Raw genomic sequence first — 26688 nt, forward strand, 5'->3', positions numbered from 1 at the left:
TAGATTCTGCATGAGTTTCTGTCAATGCTGGGAGGCAGGCTTTACACAGTCCCAAGGGCGGTGAGCAAGAAATCCAGGAGCATTGCCAATGTGGTATACAGACCAGGAGGAAGAGAAGAAAGAGCGGAAAGCTGAGCAATGAAATCACTGTCTGTTTAGGTAGGATGAAATTAACCAGTTTTTCTATCAGTCATTGCTTTTCCATATTCTTGCATCGTTAAGGGTTTTATGCATAAATTCATGTTTTATGCAAAAAAACAAAACCTTGCAAAATGCTGAAGTTTTCCTTCACTATCCAGACCCAAACTTGTTGGGTTTTATTTCTGAACTCACAAAGTAGAGATGGAAAGTTTCTTTGGTACACCGATATTTCTCTCTGTCTCCTTTTTTGTTGTAAACTAGCCTTCAATTTTTTTGTTCCCATTTTTTTTATTTTACTTGCTGACAATTGAATAATTTCACATAATTTCTCTTTTTAAAAGTTTTCATTGACAGTACCTTGTCTGATTTTTGTTTAAGAAGTGCATTAGTTAAATCGTTTTTGTTTCTGCAGCTTCATTTTGGCACATGATTTTTTGCCGAGGGAGTTTTTATGTATTTTAGTATTGTTTTCATTGTATTTCTGGAGGTCTTCTGCATTACGACAACATTAAAAGTTTTTAATTCCCTTTCCATTGTTCTTTTGTTCTTATGTTAGCTTAACTGTTAAAAATGGGAATAGGTTATACTTGCTTTAAAATTATTTTAAATTCTGTTACATGTTATATATAACATGCTGGAGCAGGAGTAATGAATACTGACGAATGCCAAATAGTATGAATTTACATTTCTTTGCTATTCTTAAAAAATAATTCATTTCATCTTAACATTCTAAAATTTGATTTCTAATGATGAGAAATCAGTATTTGCACAATTTTTAAGCAGCAGTTTTATTATTCCATGAATACTTTTATGCCTTGTTTTCTTTTACCAAATTTAACGTTATTTATCAGTAAAGGAAATCTATGATATTTCTTATTCTTTTGCATCATTGCTGATGCTCTTGAACCTCTGCACCTATTAAAATCAGAAAATGTTTAATAAAGATAAATGTTTTCACTAAATATGTAACTCTTTAATGTAGGTAGAGTTTTTATATCCACAGAAAGGTACTGAAAACTTAGACAATCGTTTCACTAAGAACAATTTTGTTTTGATGTTTTGGCTTCATGGTTATTAATACAATGAGAAACCGCATATGTTCTAACATTTCACAGATGAAAATAAGGCATGGAATAAGCCCTCAGTAGTGTCCTTATAACACCTCTGTTTTTATACCAAGGATCACAGCCTGAACTAAACCCTCTCACTTTCGCTGTTACATAATAGATCTTTGTTAGGCTGTTAGGCTGTATTTTATACTGTCTTGCTTCCTGGAGTGGAATATCGTAGTAAATAGGCAATAGTCATTTCATTTTCCAAAAATTCAGAATTTTAAATAGAATATTTGCACTTAATAAAAGAGGAGTTTAGCACCATCTTAAAGACTAAAAATAATTCTTCCAGTATAAGTTTTCATAAAGTGAGCTCTGTCTGACTCATGAACGTTTGTGCTGGAATAAATGTTGTTAGTCTTTAGAATGCCAGTGAACTCCTGTTTTATTCTGCTGCTGTAGATGGATATGCCCTGACCTAAGTAACCCAAGCTAATTCAATCTTATCAGATCTCAGATGCTAAGAAGGGCCAGCCCTGGTTAGTGCTTGGATGGGAGGCTGTTAAAGTCCAGTGTTGCTACACAGAAGCAGACAATAGCAAACCACCTCTGAATGGCTCTTACCTTCAAAACCCACAAGGTTGCCATAAGTTGGCTTTGACTTGATTGGGGGGAAAAAAAGAATAACATGGCTACCCATCCACACAATATAAATCGCCTGCAACTCAATCATATTCAGTAACATTTATTATCTATGCAAGCATGTACTAAAGGACAGAGGGGAGTAAATGTATCCTAGAGCACATGCCTGTAGTATAACAATATTTTTAGCAAAGTAACTCCAAAATTTCTCTCACAGGCAAAATACTGATGGAAGGAAAGTATCAGAAAATAGAGGCTGTTCCCGGTAAATATGGACAAAATTTATAAAACAATAGCAATTTAAATAGCTTGCTCTGTAACAAATTCTTAGCCAACCCAGATGGGACTGAAAAATCTGTGATTATATCTCCAGCATGGGTCTGTTGTTTGGGGGGAAGGATGTAAACAACTATAGAAGGCTCCAATTCACAGTGGGACTGTACTACAGGAGGAGAAAACCTTATTCTCTTCCCACTTACTTAGTGTGCCATTTGCCTGTATCAGAACCCAAAATGGGAAAAGCATTAAGGCACCATAAGGCAATCTGTATTTCCCCACATGAGGCAAATATCAGCTCTGGGCCAGGAAAAAGATGCATGGGAAACAGTTGATTCTTCCACACCATAATCCAAATTCAGTTCAAAGTCTCTTGTGCATATTTGTAAAACTGACCAAAAAAAAAAACAAACACAGCGGAGAGCTGATCATTGTAGCGTTGCATACAGATTGGCCTTAAGAGGGCTTCTCATTCAAAGTTTTGAATGATGACATCCTATTTGCAATTCTTGTTTTAAACATTTATAACTTGTCCCTTGTTTCAATCCCTTTCCTCATCTTCCTTGCCTCTAGCACCGTTTCAATAGCATTTGCACAAGAATTTGTGTAGTGCTGTAATAAATCATTTGTACACAAGGTTATGCAAGCTCTGGAATAGCATAAGATTCCCCTTTCATTAGTCATCTCATAATGCATTGGAGTTTCAACTTTTTTCCCCCCAAAAAATGTCCGTGTTTATTAAACATGAACCTGAAAAATACCAGAAAAAATGGTGCACATCCCTATTCAGCAGTGTTCCAGAGATCCCCTGACCCTAAGGAAATGTTACATGGGCCATGAAAAGTGGGCAACTTTAGCAGCAAGAAAAGGTAGGAAAGTTCTTCAGGTGGACCCCAACCATAGCATTTTGCTTAGAGCGCATTCTAGCAAATGTTGAGTCATACTGATATTGATTACAGAATTCAACACCTACAGAATTGTCTACCATCAAATGAGCTGCCCCAGCTATATTGGTCAGATGGTTGTTTTTTCAATATTAATTTTTATTAAAAATTTGGAGATATAAAGAACACATTATATACAGTACATACCAAATGTTGTAACATTATTCTTCAACAATACACACATAATGAACTCACAAAGTAAACACAAACAGAGCATTCAAGCTAAACTTCCTATGTCCTTTTAGTAATATTATACATCTACCTTTCTTATCCTCTATCTTAATTTACAGGATGTTTTAAACTTAATATTCCACTGTAACAATTTGTACTCTATCTGTTAAGTTAATATATCTTGTCCAATACTCCCAATTCTGTTTATACGTTTCATGTGGCAAATTACGTATTTGATGTGCCATTCTATCCATTGTATAAAAATAATGTACTTTAAGTTTCCACTCTTCTACCTGAGGCATTTTGTCCGATTTCCACTTCTGTGCTAATACTACCTTTGCCGCTATTATCATGTGATACAAAATATGCATATGTGTTAATTTCTGATTCTTAGATAGTGCAGGCCCCAGTAAATAAGTGACTGGATGAATGGGAAAATTACATCCTATCACTGTCACTATTTCCTCGTGAATCGTTTTCTAGTACTCAAACACCTTGTCACAAGACCACCACCCATGATGAAACGTGCCTATTTCTTTTTCACACTTCCAGCATAGTGGAAAATTAGATTTATCTATTTTAGATAAATTAAGAGGAGGAGTATATCCTCTATAAAACATTTTCAAGTTATACTCCCAGATATTAGTGTTAGGAGTATGTTTATAGATACTACTCCTCCAATACCAGCTCCACTGGTCTAGTGTTATTGGATCCGCATTCGTTTTGGCCCAAACTATCATACAACTTTTTATTACTTCTCTCTCCGTTTTCTGTTCCAATAGCATTTTATATATTATATACTGGCCAGATGTTTGGAGACTGCGGTAAGATGGCTGAGACAGTTGGCTGAATTTGAATCCATCAAAGACAGAAGTCCTATGGCTGGGCCAAGGAGACCTAGGATTAGAGTGCCAGCTACCCAATCTTGACAGTATGCAATCGAGTTAACACTAGCGCCATCTGTCAGGAGTTTGAGAGTGACTCTGGATACCTCCTTATCTATGGAGGCCCAGATCGTAGATGAAGTTAGAGGCCAATTATGGATGGGGGACCTTACCTCCTTTCTGCCCCACTGCAGAATCAGCCATGTGCCTGAAGTGCTCTTGCTTTCTGCGGGGAAAGCCAAGAGCAAGAGCAGGAAATGCATGGCAACTTCGCCACTCCGGGGCTCAGTTGCCAGCACGCCGTAATTGGCCTCTGCATAATCGGCCAGAGTGATGTTTTTCCATTGCCAGATCCAGCAACTGGCCCCTGCCTGATCTTGCCACCATGGTCCATGCAATGGTCATCTCCTGGTTAGACTACTATAACACACTCTGCATAGGGCTACCCTTGAGACTGCTACAGAAACTCCATCTAGTCCAGAATGTGGCTTTGCAAGTCCTCACAGAGAGCTTGTGGACAGCACATATTCAACAAGTGCTTTGCCAGCTGCACTGGCTCCAGGTAGAGTGCCAAATCTGGTTCAAGGTTTTGGTTTTAACCTTTAAAGCACATAACACTCTGAAACCTTGGTATCTAAGGAATAACTGTTATATATGCATCTGAGATTTTTCCTGCACTTTTAACTTTGATGATATGTATGTTTGCCAGACCATGAAACCACTTTTTAAAATACTCACCAAGAGAAGGGAACTAGAATGTAAAGAGGAGAGAGAGAGAGAGAGAGAGAGAGGGGGGGGGGGTGAAGATGCAGATTATGATTTTAGATAAGATCTAAAATCTAGCATATTTGTAGGATCTTCAGTGGAGTTCAGTTCTTACATTTAATGAACTTAACCTTTTTTCATTTTAGGCACTAATAATAAAGTCTGATAAAGTGAGCTCTAGTCCATGGAAGCTTATATGTGTGAAGTGCCCTCAAGTCGCTTACAACAACCCTTGCAAGGCAAATGAGAAATAGAGGTGGTTCACCATTGCCTTTCTCCGTAGAGTCTTGCTTGGAGATCTCCCTTCCAAGTTCTGATCCTGCTTACCCCTTCTGAGATCTGACGAAATCGGGCTCTACCATGACACCCTCCCTTCCCCCATAAAAGCTTATGCCACAACAAATCTATTAAGTCTTTACGATGTCGTGGGAGGACCTTTTGGTCTCTTTAAAGACTGACTTCCTTTACTGGACAGAGTATCGCTTTTCAGCAAAAGATCCTCCTATTACGTATTTACTGCCCTTTGTCACACATCGGGGCAGTTTATAATAGGGCAAACATCTTTGAAACATAAAACACATGGGCATAAAATGTAGCAATGTTACCAGGGCAGCTGAAACCTTATCCTGATTCTCAGACACCATAATAATAAACATCTTGAAACATCTCTTGAAAATGCTCATTCTTGGGTAAAAGTGAGCCTGTGGGGGAATGCTGAAGGGCAGATTGATTTGTGTGTGGATGTGTGTGTGTGTGAAGTCCTCCTACTTCTTCACAAGAAGTAAGTCAACATTCTACAGTTTGCACAATTTGGTAAAATTATGATATTCTTTTCAGTCTACTGCAAGACTCCAACACAGGGATTTCCTGAATGCTTTTTTAAAATGTGTCTATAACAGCTTTGAAGCTAGTGTAAGAGTCATGAACTTTTTGTTATGCTCTTATAGACAGTATTTAAAAAATTAAATACGGTCAAGAACTGCTCCATTATAATCCTGTTTAGATGTTCTATATGTATATAAGGACCATGCACAAGGGACTGGGATTGCTACAGCAGATTCCTATGCATGGGTGGCTCCCTCTATACAAATAGAATTTTTTTAGGTTGCCTTATTATACAGAGAGATCTGTGTTTAGACCAGGGTCCCTAGTACTTTCCATTGCACCTACAAGTGTTTTCAGAAAGTGGTCAAGGCCAGGTGGGGCTTTTGCCCGGCAATGCTTTTGACTAGCCTTTGGAGATCTGATTGGCTGTGCAAATTTTGAATAAAATTGCTTTGGCAGAAGCTGCCACCGATGAACAAGGATCTTCACTGAATAGTGAAGGTGAGCTGCAGCAGCCATTTCATGGAGGGCTCTGCCTTCTGAGGCAGTCATTTTGTGGCAGCCTTTTTGTTCCTGTGCCCACCATGCTATGTCAGAATTACAAAGATGCCCATGGGCTCAAAAAGGTTGGGAACTCTTGGCTTAGATTCTATGCATAAGTTCCAAATGTTGGGATGGAGTTTGCTAGCACAATCCCAGTCTATGTTTTGCTCATTTATGATACACGCTTAAAATACATGAAAATTTTATATCAATGTATTGCTTTCACGGCAGGAATCACTGGGGTGCTGTGTGGTTTCTGGGCTTTATGGCCGTGTTCTAGCAGCATTCTCTCCTGACGTTTCGCCTGCATCTGTGGCTGAAGATCCTCTGAAGATGCCAGCCACAGATGCAGGCGAAACATCAGGAGAGAATGCTGCTAGAACACGGCCATGCAGCCCGGAAACCACACAGCACCCCATCTTTATATCACTTGATCATATTCTTTCATCAGTCCTCTGTCATTTGCATACCATTCCAATATGTTTTATTCCAATATGAGAGCTTTGGAGCTGACCTACATGTGCTATAGGATCATGCATTGCAATTCTTGCTGCAGATCCATTTCAGCAAGGATGTAGGTAAGGGGGGGTTCTCTGGTTCAAACCAGAGGTGGGATCCAACCAGTTCTCACCACTTCTCTAGAAGTGGTTACTAATTTTTTCTGAGGGCCGAGAAGGGGTTACTAAAGCAACCTCCCTGCCCAATAGGGACTGGAGGTGCATGTGTGTGGCAGCACCACTGTTTGAATCCCACCACCATTGGAACCTGTTATTAAAATTTTTGGATCCCACCACTGGTTCTAACCCGCCATTGCATGTCTGAAGCTCCGCCCCCAGTTGATGTGTGTTTTGTATTTTTAGTTTTTTGTTTTTGGCCTGCAGGGGGTGCATTTTTTAGGCTAGCAACACCAAATTTCAGGGATTTGTTGGGAGACACACCTGATGATGCTACCCAGGTTTGCTGAAGTTTGGTTCAGGAGGTCCAAAGTTATGGACTCTCAAAGTGGGTGCCCCATCTCCCATTGTTTCCAATGGGAGCTAATAGAAGATGGGGGCTACACATTTGTGGGTCCATAACTTTGGACCCTCTGAAACAAACTTCACCAAACCTGGGAGGCATCATCAGGATAGTCTCTTACTGATACCACCCAGGTTTTGTGAAGTTTGGTACAGAAGGTCCAAAGCTATGGACTCCCAAAGAAGGTGCCTCCTAAAGATACTCTGATAGTTTGGTACTGCTAGCTTAACAATTGCATCCCTGACAGCAGGCACCCTCCAAATTTCCACAGATTCTCCTTTTAAATCCACCCCCTTTGGCATGGATTTAAAGGAAGAATCTGAGGTCCTCATTTTAAACATTACAAGTGATGCTGTTTCAGGGTGGGGGAGAATCCACCCTAAAACAGCATCACTATCAATGTTCTTTTGACTGGGGACCCCAGATTCTCCCTTTAAGGTGGATTTAAAAGGAGAATTTGGGCTCTCTAGTTTAAAGACCATTGAAAGTGATGCTGTTTGGGGTAGATTCCAGCATCGCAGTAGCCGCTCATGGGGGGGGGGGGGGCGCAAAACTCATATTTTGCACCGGGCTCCATTTTTCCTAGCTATGCCTCTGCTCAGAGGGGAGGGCAGAAGGGGCTGCCGGCTGGGAGCCCAGCTGGTCGGGGAGCAGGGGAGGGCAGGGCAGGGGAATCTGCTGTCCCTGGCCTCGGAGAGCTGCCTTTATAAGCACTAGGGCCCCACCCCCTGAAACCCCCCCCCCTAAAAAATCTATACCTACGTCCCTGCATTTCAGTACAGGGGAGGGGTATCACAGATTTATTCAAAAAATCTATTTAGAAAATTTATATACCAGAGAATACATCTCCAGAGAACTTCTCCTTTCATTTAAAGATACAGTAACTGACATTCAGATCCAAGTTCAAGCAAATACCTGGTTAGTGTTTATTGCAGGTGAAACAGAAGAATATGCAGAGGTTACCAAAATATGTATGACTCTCTGCATGATGATAAGTAACATACAGAAAATATGTACTTGGGGCTTATGCTAACATCCTACCCACTAAGAAAACCAGCCCTGCTTGATTAAACCAACAATCTATCTAGTCCAGCATCCTTTTGTTCTGCTGTAGCCAACCAGATGCCCAAAGCCTGTTTTTGTTATTATTCCCCCCAAAAAAGGTATGCTGCATATGAATGAGGTTCCACTTAGACATCATGCTGAATGACCACTGATGGGCCTATCAATGAAATTTGTTGAAAATTAACACACACCCCTTTAAATCCTCATACTTCAAAAGATATTGGGAGCAATCCTAAGAAGGTTTGCATAAAAGTCCCCTTTTATTTAATGACCTTATGACAGCATGTTCCATTCATAGTGCAAATTTGTCTTTCTTGGATGTGTTTTGGACCCCTTTTCTTCACCAAGATTCACATCATTTGTCTTAATTGTTTGACGTGGTTTTGTGTAGGTTGGCATGATTTGATATAACACTTTGAATAAATGACTGAAAAAATCCCATAAATAATTAAAAATAAAGATATTTTCAGTCTTTTATTGAAAAAACCTAATTCTGCAGGAAAACGGGCATTCTATATGTACTCTCTGTTTTCATGTTCCCTGTGAGGAGCAGCAAACTTGGAGAAATAACAGTTTGTGCATGGTTTTCACACAGGAAAATGGCTTGGCAGGGGAGGCAGAAACCTTTCCTCCCTCCAGGACACCATTCTAAGCCCATTTAAGCTCTCCTTTTTGTAGAAGCCATTCCCTCCAGTTATTCTGTGGCTGTAGATAACACAAGTGGGGTTCAGGGGACTTCCTATGGAATCTTTAAAATCGTTATCATTTCATTTGGCTCTAAGATTAGCACATCACTTCTGTGTCTCCCCCAGACCAGGAGGCATCAGCTGTAAAGTTTACTTCAACTTATATGGCATGAGCCCTATCCTCAAAGGTTGGGCAGTTTTAATTCAGTGTTTTGTAGCACTAATTCCATATCCTGCTGGCTTTTGGAACACATTAATGAACTCAGATAAATCTTATTTAATCAAAAGAACCAAACCATGGCAAGCATTCTGGCACTCCAAAGCACTTGTTTTGCTATCCTACTCAAACATCTGGATTAACTGACTGATCAGCAATCCACAGGTCCAGAACCCATGTGTCAAAAGATAAACATCCTCATATGAATCAATCTAAACAGATCAAAGGTTACACCAAGCATTTGGTCAAATCATAAAACCTGAGTAAACACCTTGTTGAATGAAAGGAGAGCCTCAATGTACTTCAAAGTGTGCAGCATCCCTTTCCACAACAAAAAGATCTGGCCTGAGGATTAGCATGCTGGACCAGATGGCAAAAGGAGGTTGGGGAGCTGGTGTGTGTAAGACAAGCAGAGTGAACAAAGAAAATAGTTCTTGCTCACTCACAAACATAGCCCCGAAGCCACGGAGCCTCCTATGACTTTTCTTATGCTTATCTGCATGTATGGGAGCCTTAGGAGTTAGGTTTTGTTATGTTTACTGCACTAACTTACATGAATGCTGCTTGTACATGAACCTTTTATTTTATGCTGAAATAAAGGTTAAAGCTTTTACAGGTGCAGTTTTGCTGTTTAGAAGGGTCCAACCCAGATTTGGCCACAGCTACCTTTCAGGGGGATTGAATTCCAGGGTCTAGATATGGGACAGTGGAATTAAATTCATCCAAGCTGGGACTACTGCCAGCAAGGTTTGACACCATAGAACTGGGAACGGATAGCAAGTGATGGTTGTTTTTTGTTTGTTTTGTTTACAGGGGGATGTCTGTGAAGCTATGGCAACACAATAAGAGAAGCTGCAATGCAAGCATATTTGTGCTGCCACAGCTTCGCAGACATCCCCCTCAAAGCATCCCCATACTATACCCATACTTTCTAAAACGTGTAGCAACCTGTATCTTGTCCTGTATTCACTACTTTAGGAACCGTTGAAAGTCGCTGTGTTGATGTGGCATTGAATTACCTAATCGCCGAGAACTACTACTGTACCTAATGGTCACAGCATTCTCCTGTGGAAGAGCTCACGAAAATGCCTCATTATCACGAATGGTGTTTTAGAATGCCTTATTCGGGATATTTTTGCACTCCTAAAGAAGGTGTGCAGCTATTGTTACCACTAAGTCATTCATCTATGCTGACAGTAAAGGACTGTATCTTTAAATTCAATCTGTGTTTCATTACACAGCAAAACAAAAAGAATCCACAGATTATAATTGTTCCTATGTATACAATTGTATTTTCTATATATTGTTAGCGGGTTGCATTTTTGTAATTTTTTGTACTTATGTATATTCATCGCTGTTTTAGACAGTAGTTCACTTATTTCCACTTTTCAATTCACTTAGGCCCTTTCTGCACGGGCCAATTAAACCAAGGTAACACCAGTAAAAAACCCGGGTTGGGGGGAACTTCTCACAGATCCCGATCCTAACACGGAGCTGCTCCACATTTTCCCCCAACACGAAATTTTCGAGAATCACATTATGTGCAATTGTTATATTTTAATGCTGCTTGCAGCCATGGCCAAGCAAACGGCTGAGCTGTGAGCCACATTAAAGCAAGAGAATTGCATATAACATGATTCTCCATAAACCCTTCTCCAGCTCCCATCTGCGGAGCCATGCAGGGGAAACAGGCCGTATCATGGCTTGGAGGCTGTATCATGGCTTCGCAGGCAGGCAGGGAGAAAAAAGCCGGCAGGAAAGAACAAAGGCACGCACGCTGGCCAATGCGCTGGCTGTCTATGGGACAACCAGCAGTGCAAAGGGGCTGGGGCAAGGATGGGTTCATGTAATCCACCTTTCCCCCTCTTTTATTGGCCCATGCAGAAAGGGCCTTAGTCAATTAATAGTAAGTATTGAAGTTTTTGTGTTTGTGTTTGTAAGCAGCAGGACAGGAGGAGGTTAAACCTCATCTTTCATCTCTCTCAATTCCCATGAGAGGGGAAATAATAGGATTTTTTTCCAGCGTTCCTCTAAATCACCCACTAAAAAGCTGAAAAAAATGAAGATTTTTTTCCATATATAATTTGAGTGAGAAAAAAATTTGTCTTGAGATGCATTTCACTTCTTTTAAAAGAGAAAACACTTCCTAGAACTTGTTTCCAGGGCTCCCTAAAATGTCCCAATTTTTCCATTGGAAAAAATAAGAAATAGAGAGGTCCTCAGAAAAAAGAATAACATTTTTCTCTCTGAATTTTTCTTACCCCCACCGCCCACCCCGTCTTTACATTTTTAAGCTAGAGAAGGAATTGTACTCATGAAGCTGAAAATTCCATAGATAGTAAGATCTTGCAAGACCAATTACACATTGTGTACACATCTCTTGGAAATCTGATAGGAATGTATTTAACAGATAGAATTGCTTTCAGTGACTCCTTATTCCCCTAACGTCTTGGGCTTCAGCTCCCTCAGAATGTCCCATGCTCTGACCAGCTACACAAATTCCTCAGGGGGGCACTGATTCACCCTTTCTTTGACAATATAGAAGCAGTGACAAGATTTTGTACCACAGATTATTCAGACTTCCTTGATGCAGTCTATGCTTCAACAAACTAATATAAGAGAATCCTAGACACGTACATCATCATTGCCTGAAAAAACATTTCTCCATCCCAAGACCTGAATGGTAGATTCTGCACAGCACAAGTACAACATCTTTAGGGCATTCTAAAAAGTGTTTTGGGGAAGACCTTTGCACAGTTCTCTTCCCCAAAATGAGTTTTGCCCATTATATTGCTCTCAACCCGGGTTTTTCAAAAATGACTAAAATGGCTATCTTTCCCTCCCAACCCAGGCTGAAGGTGATTCCTGCCTACTGAGCAAATCAAGTTGGCAGGAAATGCTTTAGTTCTCCTACTCAAACCTCTTTCTTTTGTTTCTGCCTCTTGCACTCACCATTTTGTGTGCTGTAGAAGATTCTCTGTGAAGACTCCCCCGCATTAGTTTCTTCTGCTTGCAATTAATGTTTGCTATTTCACTGTAAAAAACAGATAGATAGAGTTTGTTTAGCCTTTCAATCCTGTGCAGGTGTCATTTTTCCCTTTGTTTTAAGGGGAATGTCTGCAAAGCTATGGCAACATGATTAAAGAAGCTGCAATATGCAGCAATACCTATAAATTACTAGTCGTAATACAAATACCATACACAAATCCCTAGCAACTGCACTAATTCCTATCCACTAATTTCATCCACAAATGCACTCAACAATAAATCTATAAAAGCCCACTGAATTCCGGTGTTCTGCTAGCTGTCTGGCAATCACTTTCAGTCTTTAGCCGGACCCATCAACCAATGGACTAAAAAGCTATCAGCCCTATAGACTTCTCAAATTTAGTGGACAATGAAACACTTATGATGAGTGTATACCATGACCACTAGAGTCTGCACAGGAGTACCGATTTTTAGTTGTTTTTTCCCTTCAACAAGCTGTTTGTACTATCTCTGATGTAATGAGTCACTTTAATATAACAGGTAGATGTTAAATTCTCTTTAATCATCTGAGGCAGTCCCAGTCTGTAATTTATAGTTCTAATGTAATGTCACTATTAGATATAATCCAGTAAATGGCTGTCAGATTCTCCTTGGGCTTCAGAAAAGCTGAGTCAAGGTGGTTTCCTCCAAGCGTTCCCAATCTTTGCAAATATACGTGTGAACTCTAGGCTCACAAGCAAGGTTGCAGTTTCTAAGTCATAGCAGCAGCTAATTATGGCGATGATCTAAGACTCCCATTGCCGGAGTATTCCAGGAGGTTGCAGGAGATCATTAAGGCCAGTAACAGTTTGCTGGTTCAGCCCATGGGGAATGATTTCCCCGGACCCCAAGTCCTGGCTCGCAGTCGGGTTTGGTAGTCATATCAACCTGTGGATGTTAGCCTCCAAGGAAACTGGTGCCTTGCTCATCTCAACTGTTCCAATATGGGCTTCAATCTCAGTTTTAATCTCAGTGGGCTTGGCAGGAGTCCCTGCTCCAGAAGCAACACTCTGGCCGTTTCCGCACGGCCCCCCAGGCGCCCCCATGCCGGCAAGAATTCTGCCGGCGTGGGGGAGCTGAAGGCCGTTCCTGCATAAGCGGTCGCGGCGGCCTCCCAGGAGAGTGGCCAGTGGACTACAGGGAGGCTCCTCAGCCGGAGCCGCCTCTGCCCCCTACCCTTTCCGCGCACTCACCTTTGTCCCCTTCAGCCGGCCTGCTGGCCTCCGAAGCCCACCCGCGCTTGCCCTCCAGGCCTCCAGGGTGGGAGGGACGAGTGAGGGAGGACCGAGGAGCACCAGTTTGCAGCAGCTGAACAAGGTGAAGAAAGAAAGAAGAAACAAGCTGCTGTTCTGGGCTGGTGCCATTAAAGCCACCACCGCCGCCGGGAACAACTGCGCTTTGTTGGGGACACAAAACAACCCTTTAAAGGGTTGTTTTTTAGAGAGTGGCTACCTGATGCCGCCCTGGGGAGAGGCCGAAGCAGCAGCGCCGCGTTGCAGCAAGCAGCCGCCTGTCGCGAATAGCTCCCTAGAGGGCGGCGTTTTGCCCGTCCCCAGAGCGCCATATAAAGAGAAGCGATCTTGAAGCGGCTCTCTGAAACAGGAAGGCCGAAGACTAGAAAATATCCCCACTTTACCTCTGATAGATCAACTCACAAGCTCATCTGTAGCCATGGCCTTCGGCTGCCAGTGAGTTCCACTTGGCCTCTCATAGTTCCAGATGTAGCAAAGGAGGGAGTGTTACACAGCTCGCATCTTTTTCATGTCCCATGCAGTTTTGGTTAAATTTCTTCCGCTGTAGCCTCTCAGCTGGCATGACAAATCGTAAAAGTCGTTATCCTCTAAAGATTAGTGTGACTAAAACACTCTTTGTGGTGAAATGGGTGAAAAACTTTAAAGAAGAGATAACATTTGAACAATGGGAAACATTAAGGTCCAAAATATTAAACGTACAGCATGTCAAATGTTAAAAGGGAATTGGTATAAATTGTTTTATAGATGGTAGATAACTCCCATCGTTATTAAGAAGATGAGTAAACATAATGGTGGTCTTTTCCAGAAGAGATTGGGTCTTTCATATGTGGTAGACTTGTAAAAAAAATCAAGAAGTATTGGATAGATGAAAATGCAAAAAGTACTTAAACAAAAATTTCCTTTTACTGCTAAAACTATTAGGCATTTTGCCTGAAAATCTACCAAAGAATCTTGATGAACTATGTTGGCACTTATTAACAGCTGCAAGAGTAATAGTTTTATTTATTTATTTGCATCCCATTGGAAAACTTGAAAAAGATCTTAACATAAAACTCTAGGAAGATAATTAGAGAATATACTGCAATGACCAAGCTAACAAAATCTTGTAAACAGACTGTCAAATTTGATGAGTTTGATGAGAAATGGGAATTGTATTTCTTATTTGAGGCTGAATCAAGTATGAAAGAATAATAACAATGACAATAGTAAGAATATTAATTTGTTATTGATTAAGGTATAAGTAACTGTTTACTAGATAACTATTGCTGTTTTGAAACTAAAGGTTAGAAGGTAATGAATTTTAAAACTATGTCATGTTCTCTCTGAATGATACTAGTGTTGCAATATATATATTGGTAGCTGTATTTTCCTTTTTCTATATTTTCTTTTCTGTTCAATTATATTTGAGAAAATTTAATAAAAATATATTTTAAAAACCTCTCCTTCTGGGTCAAACTAATATTAAAATATAAAATACCCCTGGAGCTTCTTTTCTCCATGCTGCTCTCATACCATCTTATCTGGCACCAACCAGACAAGAGTAAATGTGATAGGGATGGGATGGAAAGTGAACCCACTCACCTGAGGCCAGGAGGTGCACCTCATGAGGAAAGCCTTGAGGTGTGGCTGGAAGCAAAAGTGTGAACAAACAGCTCTCAGGACAAGCCCCAGGTGGAGGTTGTAAGGAGACAAGTCAGGCCAGCAACAATTAGCACCAGCAGGAGAGTATAGGGCAGCAGGGCAGCTAAGCCAACCACCCTGTTAAGGCAAGGTTTAAAAGCAGCTGCTGCTAGGAGGGGCAAGGGGAGAGACAGACAATGGCCCATTCAACACAACACAACAAAAATGTCTTGCAGTCGTTTTAAAAAGAACTGTTTTGGCTTTTTTTTTTTTTGGTCTGCATATTGGAACCCTTTTTTTCAACACTGTGCAGACAATAAAAGCCAAAACAGTTCTTCTTAAAATGTCTGCAAGGTGTTTTCTTTGTGTTGTGCAGAATGAGCCCATTTTGAGCAAAAATAAAATGTCTTCCAAACATTTGGGGGGGGGGGGAAACTGTGTGGAATTCCACCCCAAAGCAAATTGTTTAACGTCCTGAAGACATTCTATTTGTGTTGTACAAAATGGGCCAGTAGCTGGTGGTAGAATAGCTAGGGAGGTGACTAGTACACACTTGGGAGAACAGGACCAATTGATTCTAGACCCTCACCCAGCTGTCTGTGAGCTGCAGTGCTAGGTTGCCCAGAAGATACCCAGTCCTGCTACAATAATATGCTATCTACTTTACCTTTACTGGGATTTCAGTGTGGGAAATCTGGATTGCGACATAATTGGATAAGTTTTAAGCTAAGAAAGACTTAAATGCTGCTTAGTAGTGGGGATTTGCTTGTAACTATTTAAACAACTGTTAAAGGCCATTTCTGCATGGCACAATTATACCGGGTTACAATCAGTATCTTACAACACGGGTCTATTTTATCCCAGTTTCTCCCTTCACATGGCTGCCCATTTCTGTGAAGGAATCAAGCGAAGATGCTCTAGTTTATTTCTCATGAGCCTAGGACTTTAGTATTTACACTACAAGCGTCTCCGCGCCTGAGCAAACATCCCCAGTGTCCCCCCCCTTTTTTCCCCTGTTCTGGATAGGGCCCGGCGCAGGCCTAAACATGGCAAGCGGCAGCAAAAAACATGGGACATCATATCACATTCCCACTCACGTTCTCATATTTTTGTGGAAAACAAGAGACTTCCCCTACCCCCATGATAAGCCCACTAACATTCAGCCCAAAGTGTACATCTCCCTAGCTATGTGGTCTGAGCAACCAGTACATGTACAGAAAATAAAACGGGAACATTTTGGGACTCCACTCCTAATTAACCTCAGGACAACACAACACCTTTGCACAACACAAGGCGGAATGGCACCTGGTCGATACCATGAGCAGAAAACGTACTTGGGGGCACATTTTGGGAAGGTTGGGCTGCAACAATCAGCGGCTCAGCAGAGTTGAAAACTGATGTGACATCAGGAGAGGAGATCAGGGGGGAGGGGCGGGGCAGGGAGATCTGGCGGCTGGGTCATTAAAAATTTCTGCTCCCGTGGTGTTTCTGCTCCCGTGGTAACTGCTCCCGTGGTAACATGTTCAACATGGGATTTTTAAAAAATATAAATTGGTGATTTTTGAAAATCCCAGGATGAGGGACAGGCCCTCTTTAGAACCAGGAATCGTGTGAACTTCTTGGCCAAACCAGGATATTTCCCTTGTTCAACCCAGAATATTTGAACCGTGCAGAAACAACCAAAGTCTACTAAATGTAACATTTTATTGTAATTAATTAGACAAACAATTAAGGATTAATCAATTTGTATAATTAAGATAGGACTAATAACAGTTCATATTCAGTAGCAGCAATGTAATACAAAGCTCAACTTATTTCAGTTTAGGGGGGAAACACACCCTGTTCCTAAATGGAGAAAACAGCTCCCAGGGTCCATTTCACATTGGAAAAATGGAACTGGGCAAAAGGTTTAAGCCCTTCTCCCATATGTCATGAACTGGGCCTCTATACATCTGGAATGTGCAGAACTTGGTGTGGGAACTATTTTAGGAATTCTTCAGATGGTTTGGGTCTAGTGATGACATTCTGGCTGCCTTTCTAGGAATACTGCACTGCTGAAGCCAATAACGGAAAGCGAGAAGGAGTACTCTGCAATTTTAACATTGCTGAAACATCACCTCTTTCAACCACTAGTCTTTGCTTCCTTTGACTTTACATTGCTGACCCTATTGAGAAAAGGTAAGCCTATTTTTATACTTTTTCCCCTAGGTTGTGCTAACCAACTTCCTTTGAAATTTAAACTACAGACATTGGAGGGGTTTTATGAACCCTACAGCACCTGGATGGCCCAGGCTGGCCCAGTCTCATCAGATCTTGGAAGCTAAGCAGAGTAGGCGCTGATCAGTATTCGGATGGGAGTCCAGGGTTGCTGCATAGAGGCAGGCAATACCACGCTGCTTTTGTGAGACTCTTGTCTTGATCATCCTTCTGGGGTTGCTGTAAGCCAGCTGCAATTTGACAGCATTTTCCACAACCACACATCACCTCTGCACTTTTCAATTCTAGCTAAGATAACCAGTAACACTTAAGCAAAGGAAGACAAGGTCTTTTCATCTTTTTATTTAGAATGCAGCTGTTAAAGGGAAGGAGCCCTGTACTTGTTTGCATCTGGACCACCCAGACTGCAGACACTGTGTGTTACTGAGGACAAACTCTGAAGGCTCTTTTGAAATGCAAGAATTTGGGGTGAATAGCCATCAGTGTCAATTTTGATGTTCTATATGAGGTCCACCCCTTGCTTGGCCCCAGCATGGGGGGAGTATTCTGGAGGCCCATTCTGGAATGTAACCCAAGGTCCCAGAATCCATAAGACTGCCCCAGAGGAGAGGAGCCATTTGCTTTGGCTCAGTATTTACTACTAAAGCTGCTGCTGCTACTGTTACTGTTATTTTCTATGCCAAAGGAACTCAGGAGCGAAACAGTGTAATGGGCAGATTGTAACGATTTAAAATGTGTGTGTGTTTCTTTAAAATTAGAGGTAAACTGTAGAAGGAAAAGGGGTGAAAGGGGGATAAGAGAGCAAGGTGATTGTTTGACACTGTGGAGAAAACAGAGTCGGGATGTGAAAAACTTCAGAGAGAGACAGTATTCTGTGCTGTGAATTAGTCTGTGCTAAGCTGTGCTGAGAAAAGAGAGGCTGTCTTTGCTAAACCTGTAGTGTTATATGAAGCGTAGAATTACCAAAGGAATGGGTAGAAACCTTAACAGACTAGAAAAGGAGTCACATCCTAATATTGTCTCAGCAATTAAAAAAATGTAAGAGAGTAGATTGATGTAAAATGAATATCACCTCAGCAGAAGTTGTTGCCTCCGTTTGTTTCATTTGATGTAAATTATATATGGAAAGCTTTAAGCTAAAGGACATACATGAATAAAGTTTTAATTTGATAATGTTACCTGGAATCCCACACTAGTAATTTCCTCAAGACCACGTAGTCCTTCAAAACTGCTTTAAAGCTCAGACAAACTACTTCAGTGGAAATTATACAACGGTTTTTAATTAATTTTTTGGTGGCAGTTATATGTTGAGAGAGGAATAAATAGACATTATTTTGCACCTATTATATTTATTTACAAAGAAATAAGAGAGTGAGTATCTGTTCTGCCCCCCAAGTGAATCTGTTTTTGGTGCCCTGTACTTGGCTAGGACAGAGTGGGGGAGACACAAGCCAGGTTCAACAATTCAAACAATAGGTTTATTACTTAGGATAATTAAGACCCTAACTCCTCCTTTGGGTCTGTCTAAATCAAAGTACTTTCTTGTCTTGAGCAGATTTGAAGCTGTCGACTATGTCTTCTCTTGGTATCTTTCAAGAAAGTCCACTGTGCCTTGCTTCCTTTTAGTTCTTTCAGTCTTTGTCTGGTTCCAATTGCTGTTAACCTTAACTTGTGCTCTATATATCACCGTAGACTACTGCAGACCACCATATACGTCACAAATATTACAGTCTCCAGCTACCCTTGGCACCTTGCTCTGACTGACTGGCTAGAGCTAAAACAGGGGATTGCTGGGTAAAGAAGGAAGACTGCCTCTTGAGAAATGTCTTAAAGGGACAGGGGCTAACTAAAATTCCCTCCCTTAGAAGATTTTACAATGAACTAAACCCCTACTAACTATGGGGAAACTGAAGCTTAATGGGGAAATAGCAAAAGCCTCTGTGGGGGCATGACAGCATCACACAGACCAGTTTTAAAAAAATAAATATCATCAGGACATGGAAAGAATTAAATCAAGCGCTGTTCACCAAAAAGCAGGCAACATGAGCTGGTGAACTTCTCAGTTTATACATGTAAAAGTGACTGTCTTAGAAAGGGGACTGTAGGGAATATGGAATTGGGGACCAGGCTCTGATCCCATCTAGCAAGGCACAGAGTTGGATGTGCAGAGCAGTGTCGCTCGTACACAATGCCCTAACAGATAGTGTTTTAAATAACATAAGGCATCCAATCCTTTTTTTCTTCACTATGAATGACTGAGCACTGTGGCCAGCTCTTCTTAAGTCTGTTTCAGTACTGTCTTTTTAAACAGGCATTTAAAAATCAAGCACATGAAATCCCCAGTAAGCCCATAACATATATATAAATTCATCCTTGATAGCTAACATAAGCAGAATATCCTACTCTGTTGATTTTACTGCATGTATTTTCATTTAGTTAGTGGCTTAATATGAGGAGGCCTCCTTCTATTGATCCTGCCATCTGTAGTGAATAAACCTGAAACATGAACTATAGCCATCCCTTCCTGCTATAAGCAGCCATGTCAAAGTTAATCTTTGTTTAACCCTAGCCTCAGATAACAATCTCCCCTTAAAGATATGAATCTCATTTTGTGATTGTTTTACCCAAACATTAGCTCACACCCCATAGACTGTCAGACCTCTCCCCGCACTAAGGGATGCCACAGAAGCATGGGGGCCAAAGACCACTCCTCACAAAATAAATTCCTCTCTGATTCATCTTGTATGTTAAGGCCAGGCAGGAAGGGAATTGACACTGAACTTTTCTCCATGCCTAAGGTATGCCTGGTTGGATAATCCCATTATGTCACCCTAGGGTTGTTTAATCAGTTTCCTGTACACATCCCAGCAATCAATCAGTATTCAAAAGAATAGCCCAGGTGTTCTCTTGGGTCCTGACCACTCATCAAGCCTTTTCTATCCTTTTGTTGGAACCTTGGAAAAGAAATCAGTGCTTTGTCTCTGGCTTTCCAGCCAGCTTACCTCATACCTCCCCCCACGGAGCAATTTTGGGATATACATATTGGTCCTTTGGTCAGTCAGTATGTGTGCAAGCTCTTTCCTTTGCTTCTGGAAATACTGATCATTTTCTTCTTCAACAGTGCTTTCCCTGGACATCTCTTCAAGACTGGTAACAGGGCCTTTCCCCACTTACCTTAAGCCCCACGCTACTCTCGGAAAGTAGCACAGGGTCCCCCGGCACTCTCCACGACAGGGGGGGCGACAGCACAGCTGCCCCGACGCTGCCGCTGTTGCGCCCCCTCAGCGCGCAGCATCCCTGGCATTCTTTTAAATGGCGCCTTGTGATGACATCGTGGGGACCCCCAGGCGCGCGCCAGGGATGCCGCGCACTGAGAGCAGCAGGCGGCATAGGGGGGATTAAGGTAAGTGGGGAAATCACCCATCCCTGAAACCTTTCCAACTCCCTCCCATTTCTGCTCTTGTATACTTTGTGTGTGTGAGACAGTGTGTTTGTGGTGTAAAATTTCTTGTTTTTACTATTTGTATTCTTTCATAGAACCTTATTTTTAATTATACAACTGCCTGCTCTCATATCCTGGTATACATGGGTTACTAATCCCAGGCACACCTTCTCACACATCCTGAGTTTGGTAATGGGATCAGAAATAAAGGCGAAATGGAAGAAGCCGTGGCTGTGCCTTCAGAGCTCTGGAAGACAGAAAGATGATTTTGAGGGTTCTGACTTGGCAAAATGCTGAGTGTTCCCTACCAGTTCTCTTTTCTTCATTATACACCACTGGAATTAAACTTTTTCACCCTTGACTTAGGGAAGCATGAAACAAATTCTTTGGTAAGTCTAGCTTCTATAAAAGGCCTCTTTTGTTTAGATGATTTCACTACATATGACTGAAAAAAAATCTTTTCTTTTTCCCCTTGCCAGTAGAATGGAACATAAGAACCTTCTCTTTGTCATCCTTTTCTGCTGCATGTTTCTGACAGCCATCTATTCTCACATGATATTTGAAGAAAAGCAGAACACAGACAATGCTGTGAAAAACAGCAAAATGAGGCTACCAGACCTGCCACCCATCTCTATAGTAGGTCAGTAAAATCTACGTTTTGGTATATTATTGGCCTTTGGTGTCCATATTGTCTACTTAGACCAGCAGTGACTCTGTAGAGTCTCAGGTAGAAGTTGATCACATCACCTACCACTGACCCTGTTGGGGATTGATCCTGGCACCTTTGGTATGCAAAGCTGATGCTCTGCCACTGAGAAATTGACCTCTTCCTTGCAGAAAAAGATGCAGATATTTTAGCAAATATTCATGTTCTGTTAGGTCTGAGGATACAGCAAAAGTCTTACGAGATGAGGTTTCCAGCAAGGCAAAAGATATAAAACATCCTTACTTTAACCTGTGAACTTCTCTCGCAGGTGAGGGATGAGGAGCTGCACAGATGTTATTGCGTGAATGTATAAATAAATATAACCTAAAAGGGCAGGAAAGTTCTAAGTGAGCTCTTGTGAGTAATCCTTGATTATGAAAAGCATGTGAAGCAAACCAGGATAATGGCACACAAGGAAAAGAAGCTGCAGGCACAGTCAGGAAGATTAAAAGGTGTCAAGCCAGAACAAACATCAGCGGAAGCACTGTGTGGTAGAAAGGTTGAAGTAGTCTCACAGACCTTTTCAATTACATCTTCCAGTCAAAGCAAAAGATAAGCCAACAGGACAGAATCCTACAGCCTGTGTCTTTAAACAATGTGTGACTGCAGATCCTCAAGAGAAGATCGCTGAGAGCAAACTTAGATTCACAGCCTGGCAAATGTTGTGCTGAATTTCCATAAAGTAGCGCTGGGAGTGAAATGGCAATTTAAGGTGTGGCATGGTTGGGCACGAAGGAGAGAATCGGGGGGGGGGGTGTTACCATTTGTTCCTCCCTGCCAGTTTCCTTCTGCCATGCATTATGTTCTGAGCGCAGCCAAAATGGCTCAGGAGAGGTTGTTTAGTGGGAGAAGTGGCACAGATTTGGCACCCCCTTTTATTTGCCTCTAAGGTGCCCTTAAATTCCTGCCTCCCATATAAGCAGGATTTCTAACTTGATTCATTGGTAGGTTGCCATTTCCAAGTGGTGGCCAGAGATTTCATGGACTTACAACAGACCTCCAGGCAGTGACGAAGGGAGGGGAAACATGAACCCCCCCCCCGAAATGCTCTACCCTGGCCCTGACACACCCCCGGCCCCGACACGTGACTGCCATGGCAGCACCTGGGGCAAGCTGCACTGGATGTCCCCATTGGAGCTCTGCCTCTAGGTGACAGAGCTCAGTCTCCCTGGAGAAAATGGCCACTATGGAAGGTAGACCGTATGGCATTATTAAAGTCCCTGCCCTCCCCAGCCTATACCTACCCCCCCCTCCACATCTCCAAACCCAGAGCTGTTAAGTCTACTTGTTGGTCAGCCACCATCACATTTAGCTTGTGTGAAATGACTTAAATTTCAGGTCCTGAAGTCCGAATGTAAATATGAGTGGCTCATTTTAGAAGTTTGTTGAGGTTCAGGTTGATTATAGGGAGAAACAGGCATGTGTGACTTTCCTTCCCTGCCTTTCCCAACAGATTTAACCAAAACTTCAAAGAAGATCAGCAGGAAAGAGGCTGAAAAGAAGAAATCTATGCAGGTGAGTGAGCTCCAAATGATACCAAGGCCAAAATAGTTCAGGACCTTGACAATGAACTATAGGATCCCTCGATGTCTTTGAGATTTATGCAAATTTACACTACCATTTTCCATCTAGTTTGTATCAGTTTGAGATGTGTAATTTTTGTGAAGGTGCTGAGAATTTTTTAGTTAATACCCAGTGTTCTGTTCCCCGAGTAAAATATCTTAGGTGCCTTGTACTTGGCCAGAACAGAGTGGGAGACTCACAAGCAAGGTGTAACAATTCAAAAAGAGAGAGGTTTTATTGCATAGAAGAATTAAGACCCTAACTCCTCCCAGGGTCTGACTAAAACAAAGTATAATGTATTGTCGAAGGCTTTCACGGCCGGAATCACTGGGGTGTTGTGTGGTTTCCGGGCTGTATGGCCGTTTTCTAGCAGCATTCTCTCCTGACATTTCGCCTGCATCTGTGGCTGGCATCTTCAGAGGATCTGATGATTCAGATCCTCTGAAGATGCCAGCCACAGATGCAGGTGAAACGTCAGGAGAGAATGCTGCTAGAACACGGCCATACAGCACAGAAACCACACAGTTCCCCAAAACAAAGTATACTTTTCTCAATCATCTGGGTCTCAAAGCAGCTTACAAACTCCTACCCTTCCTCTCCCCACCACAGACCTTATATTTGTAGGTTGGGCTGAGAGAGTTCAAAGAGAATGGTGACTAGTCCAAGATTAGCCAGCAGGCTTCATGTGTCGGATCAGGGAAATAAGCTCAATTCACCAGATTAGAGTCCACTGCTCTTAACAACTACACACATCCCTCTAGGTCAGGGGTAGGGAACCTGCGGCTCTCCAGATGTTCAGGAACTACAATTCCCATCAGCCCCTACCAGCATGGCCAATTGGCCATGCTGACAGAGGCTGATGGGAATTGTAGTTCCTGAACATCTGGAGAGCCGCAGGTTCCCTACCCCTGCTCTAGGTGGATGTTCTACCCTCAGCTACTCTGCAGTTTCCCCTTTAAGCCAGGGAAAAATAGATCCTGTTTTCTCTAGGGCAGGGAGGATCCCCATGCGAAAGAAAACTGAGTATACTTAGGCAGCACTAGGATCATTATTGGGTTTATTAATATTTCCTCTCTCTCTTTTTTTCCTCCTCAGAGAAAGAAACAGCAAAAAAAGCATCCCCGGCTGAGACCATCACCTGCACCTAACTGTGTGGCTACCTGGGCAAGTTGCAAACCTCCTTCTCGGCCATGCTGTGACTTCTGTGCCTTCTGCCATTGCCGGTTATTTCAGACAGTCTGCTACTGCCGAATGGGGAACCCAAACTGCTAAACTACAACCAGAACTGCCAGTGGGACACTGGCTCTTATTAGACTCCTTGGTATATCTTCTATCCCTGCTGGTCTCATGCATATTGCAAAGGAAGCCAAGAGCCGTTGTTGCAATCTGGCTGGCAGGCTTTGGCTCCTTCCAAAGTCAAATGAATTATGGGATATATTATATATTATATAGGGTTAATACTGTCATAAACAAGGCTGTCCACAGCCGTAGGAAGTTTGACAGGGAGTAAGAAGGAGGGAGTTAGAGGGTGAAGGTTACATGTGGAGAAGGAATTTGGTCTCCCTTCAGAAAGACATTTGACCACATGTTACAGATTTGAACAAGAAGTGGACACAATGGGTACTGCATAACTACAAAACAGATATATTCCAGCAGAGTGGTGATACTGATCCTTAACAGTAAAAAGATAAACTGTTATATGGATAGAAGCAGACAATTTGTGGCAACTCTATCCAGAATAGAGGCTAAAGCTTATTGAAATTAACAGTCCAAGGTCCCATATTCAACAGTTTCCGGAACCTAATAGCCATGACCATACTTCCTTTGGTGCAGTGAATGTGGACATGTATGTGCTGAAAACCTCTACTGGACAATGCCACAGCTTCTTCTCCACACTATTTTAAATTACATGTCCCTCGAATTGCATGTCCCTTGATGTTTCCCCTATTTTAGTTTTTAATGAGGGGCTGTGTGCTGCTTTCTGGAGTGGAATATGTGTACTCCTTGATTACTTAAGCAAAAGCTAGAGCTATTCTCCATCTCCATTGTTCTGTAGTACAAAAGCTGGGCTAATGTACCTAGTGGCCAGTTCTGAAAAGAAAAAGTTGAAGTGGGTGAGAGCTGCCAGTTGTCAGGGCAGGATGGGACCTTTAGCTTGGCAGGTAGCTGTCACATGCTTTCATCTAGTTTTATAATGACATGTTACTTTGTCCTGTTAAAGTATATTTGAAAAAAACATGTAATGAATGATAGAATCATGACATTGGAAAGGGCCATTCAGGCCATTTAGTGCAATCCCCTGCTCAATGCAGGATCAGCCTAGAGCAGTGGTTCTCAACCTATGGGTTGAGACCCCTTTGGGGGTTGAACGACCCTTTCACAGGGGTCGCCTAAGACTCTCTACATCAGTGTTCTCCATCTGTAAAATGGATTAATGTTAGGGTTGGGGGTCACCATAACATGAGGAACTGCATTAAAGGGTCGCGGCATTAGGACGGTTGAGAACCACTGGCCTAGAGTTCCCTTCTCAGTTCCCATCTCAGCTATCATTACATATAATTTTCCCACCAGAATGAATAGCAACTCCCTGGAGTCATTTTAGGACACAAAAACAAGGGACTGGTTTAAGCCCATCTCCCCACGTACCATTATCCTACTCTAAATTGGGTTACTATGCACCTGAGAATTACATTTCAAAAATTTCTTGGAATTCTAAATCTGGAAGAGGAGTTTGTTTTTATACCTTGCCATCATGGTATAGTGGTTACAAGCGGTAGACTCTAATCTGGAGAAACTGTGTTTGTTTCTTCACTCCTCCACATGAGTAGGGAACTCTTGTGATAAATTGGATTTGTGTCCCCACTCCTACACATGAAGTCTGCTAGGTGACCTTGCAGAGGTGGGATCCAGCAGGTTCTCTCCAGTTCCTGACAGTGGGTTACTAATTATTTGTGTGTGCCGAGAGGAGGTTACTAATTGGGTCTGCTTTTCCGTTAGAAATTTCATTAGGTCCAAAAATTATAAAGTCCTGTTGTTTCCTATGTGGCTGGTTAGCGAAGGTAGAAAACAGGATAATTTTCCCTGTTGGGCTGTTTTAAAAACATGTTTTAGAAATATGGTAAAGTTCCTTGTTTAAGGAAAGTATCCTTCTTTTGATTTCTAGAAACAAAATTAAGTATTTGAAAGTATTAAGTATTTGACAGGCAGTCAATTAGAGGAGAAGTAGTTGTTTCTGTTGGCAGTAGATGATAGGACTTGCTATAATGAGTTTGAATTATGAACAGAAAGATACCAGCTGGAAATTAGGAACTTTTTTTTTACAATAAGAGTTTTTTACAGTAACAGAGAAATTATTAATGCCCCGCCCCCGGAATGTCCGGTCACGCCCTCGTCGTGCCCCGCCCAGCCCCATTGGCGCTATGCCACTGTTTGAATCCCACCACCATGGGAACCTGTTACTAAAATGTTTGGATCCCACCACTGGACCTTGGGCTAGTCACAATTCTCTCTGAACTCTCTCAGCCCCACCTACCTTTTAAGGTGTCTGTTTTGGGGAGGGGGAGGGAAGGAATTTGTAAGCTGCTTTGAGACTCTTTACAGGAGAGAAGGATGGGATATAAATCCAATCTCTT

General features: G+C 41.9%; 1 protein-coding gene across 3 annotated transcripts; it reads left to right on the forward strand.

Annotated features, from left to right (window-relative positions):
- Positions 1–26020, forward strand: LOC125433470 (agouti signaling protein). 3 transcript variants are annotated; one of them, XM_048497983.1, is made up of 5 exons: positions 1–159; positions 17170–17306; positions 21267–21427; positions 22947–23008; positions 24152–26020. In XM_048497983.1, the coding sequence occupies exons 3-5, from the start codon at positions 21271–21273 to the stop codon at positions 24326–24328; spliced, it is 396 nt and encodes a 131-aa protein (XP_048353940.1). In that variant the 5' UTR covers positions 1–159; positions 17170–17306; positions 21267–21270; the 3' UTR covers positions 24329–26020. The 3 variants fall into 3 exon arrangements, with proteins under 3 accessions (XP_048353940.1, XP_048353941.1, XP_048353939.1); XM_048497984.1 differs by having other exon boundaries at positions 21270–21427; XM_048497982.1 differs by lacking the exons at positions 1–159; positions 17170–17306 and adding an exon at positions 21063–21176.
- Positions 26021–26688: the final 668 nt, after the last annotated feature.

This window comes from Sphaerodactylus townsendi, linkage group LG05 (genome assembly GCF_021028975.2).
Source record: "Sphaerodactylus townsendi isolate TG3544 linkage group LG05, MPM_Stown_v2.3, whole genome shotgun sequence".
NCBI lineage: Eukaryota > Metazoa > Chordata > Lepidosauria > Squamata > Sphaerodactylidae > Sphaerodactylus > Sphaerodactylus townsendi.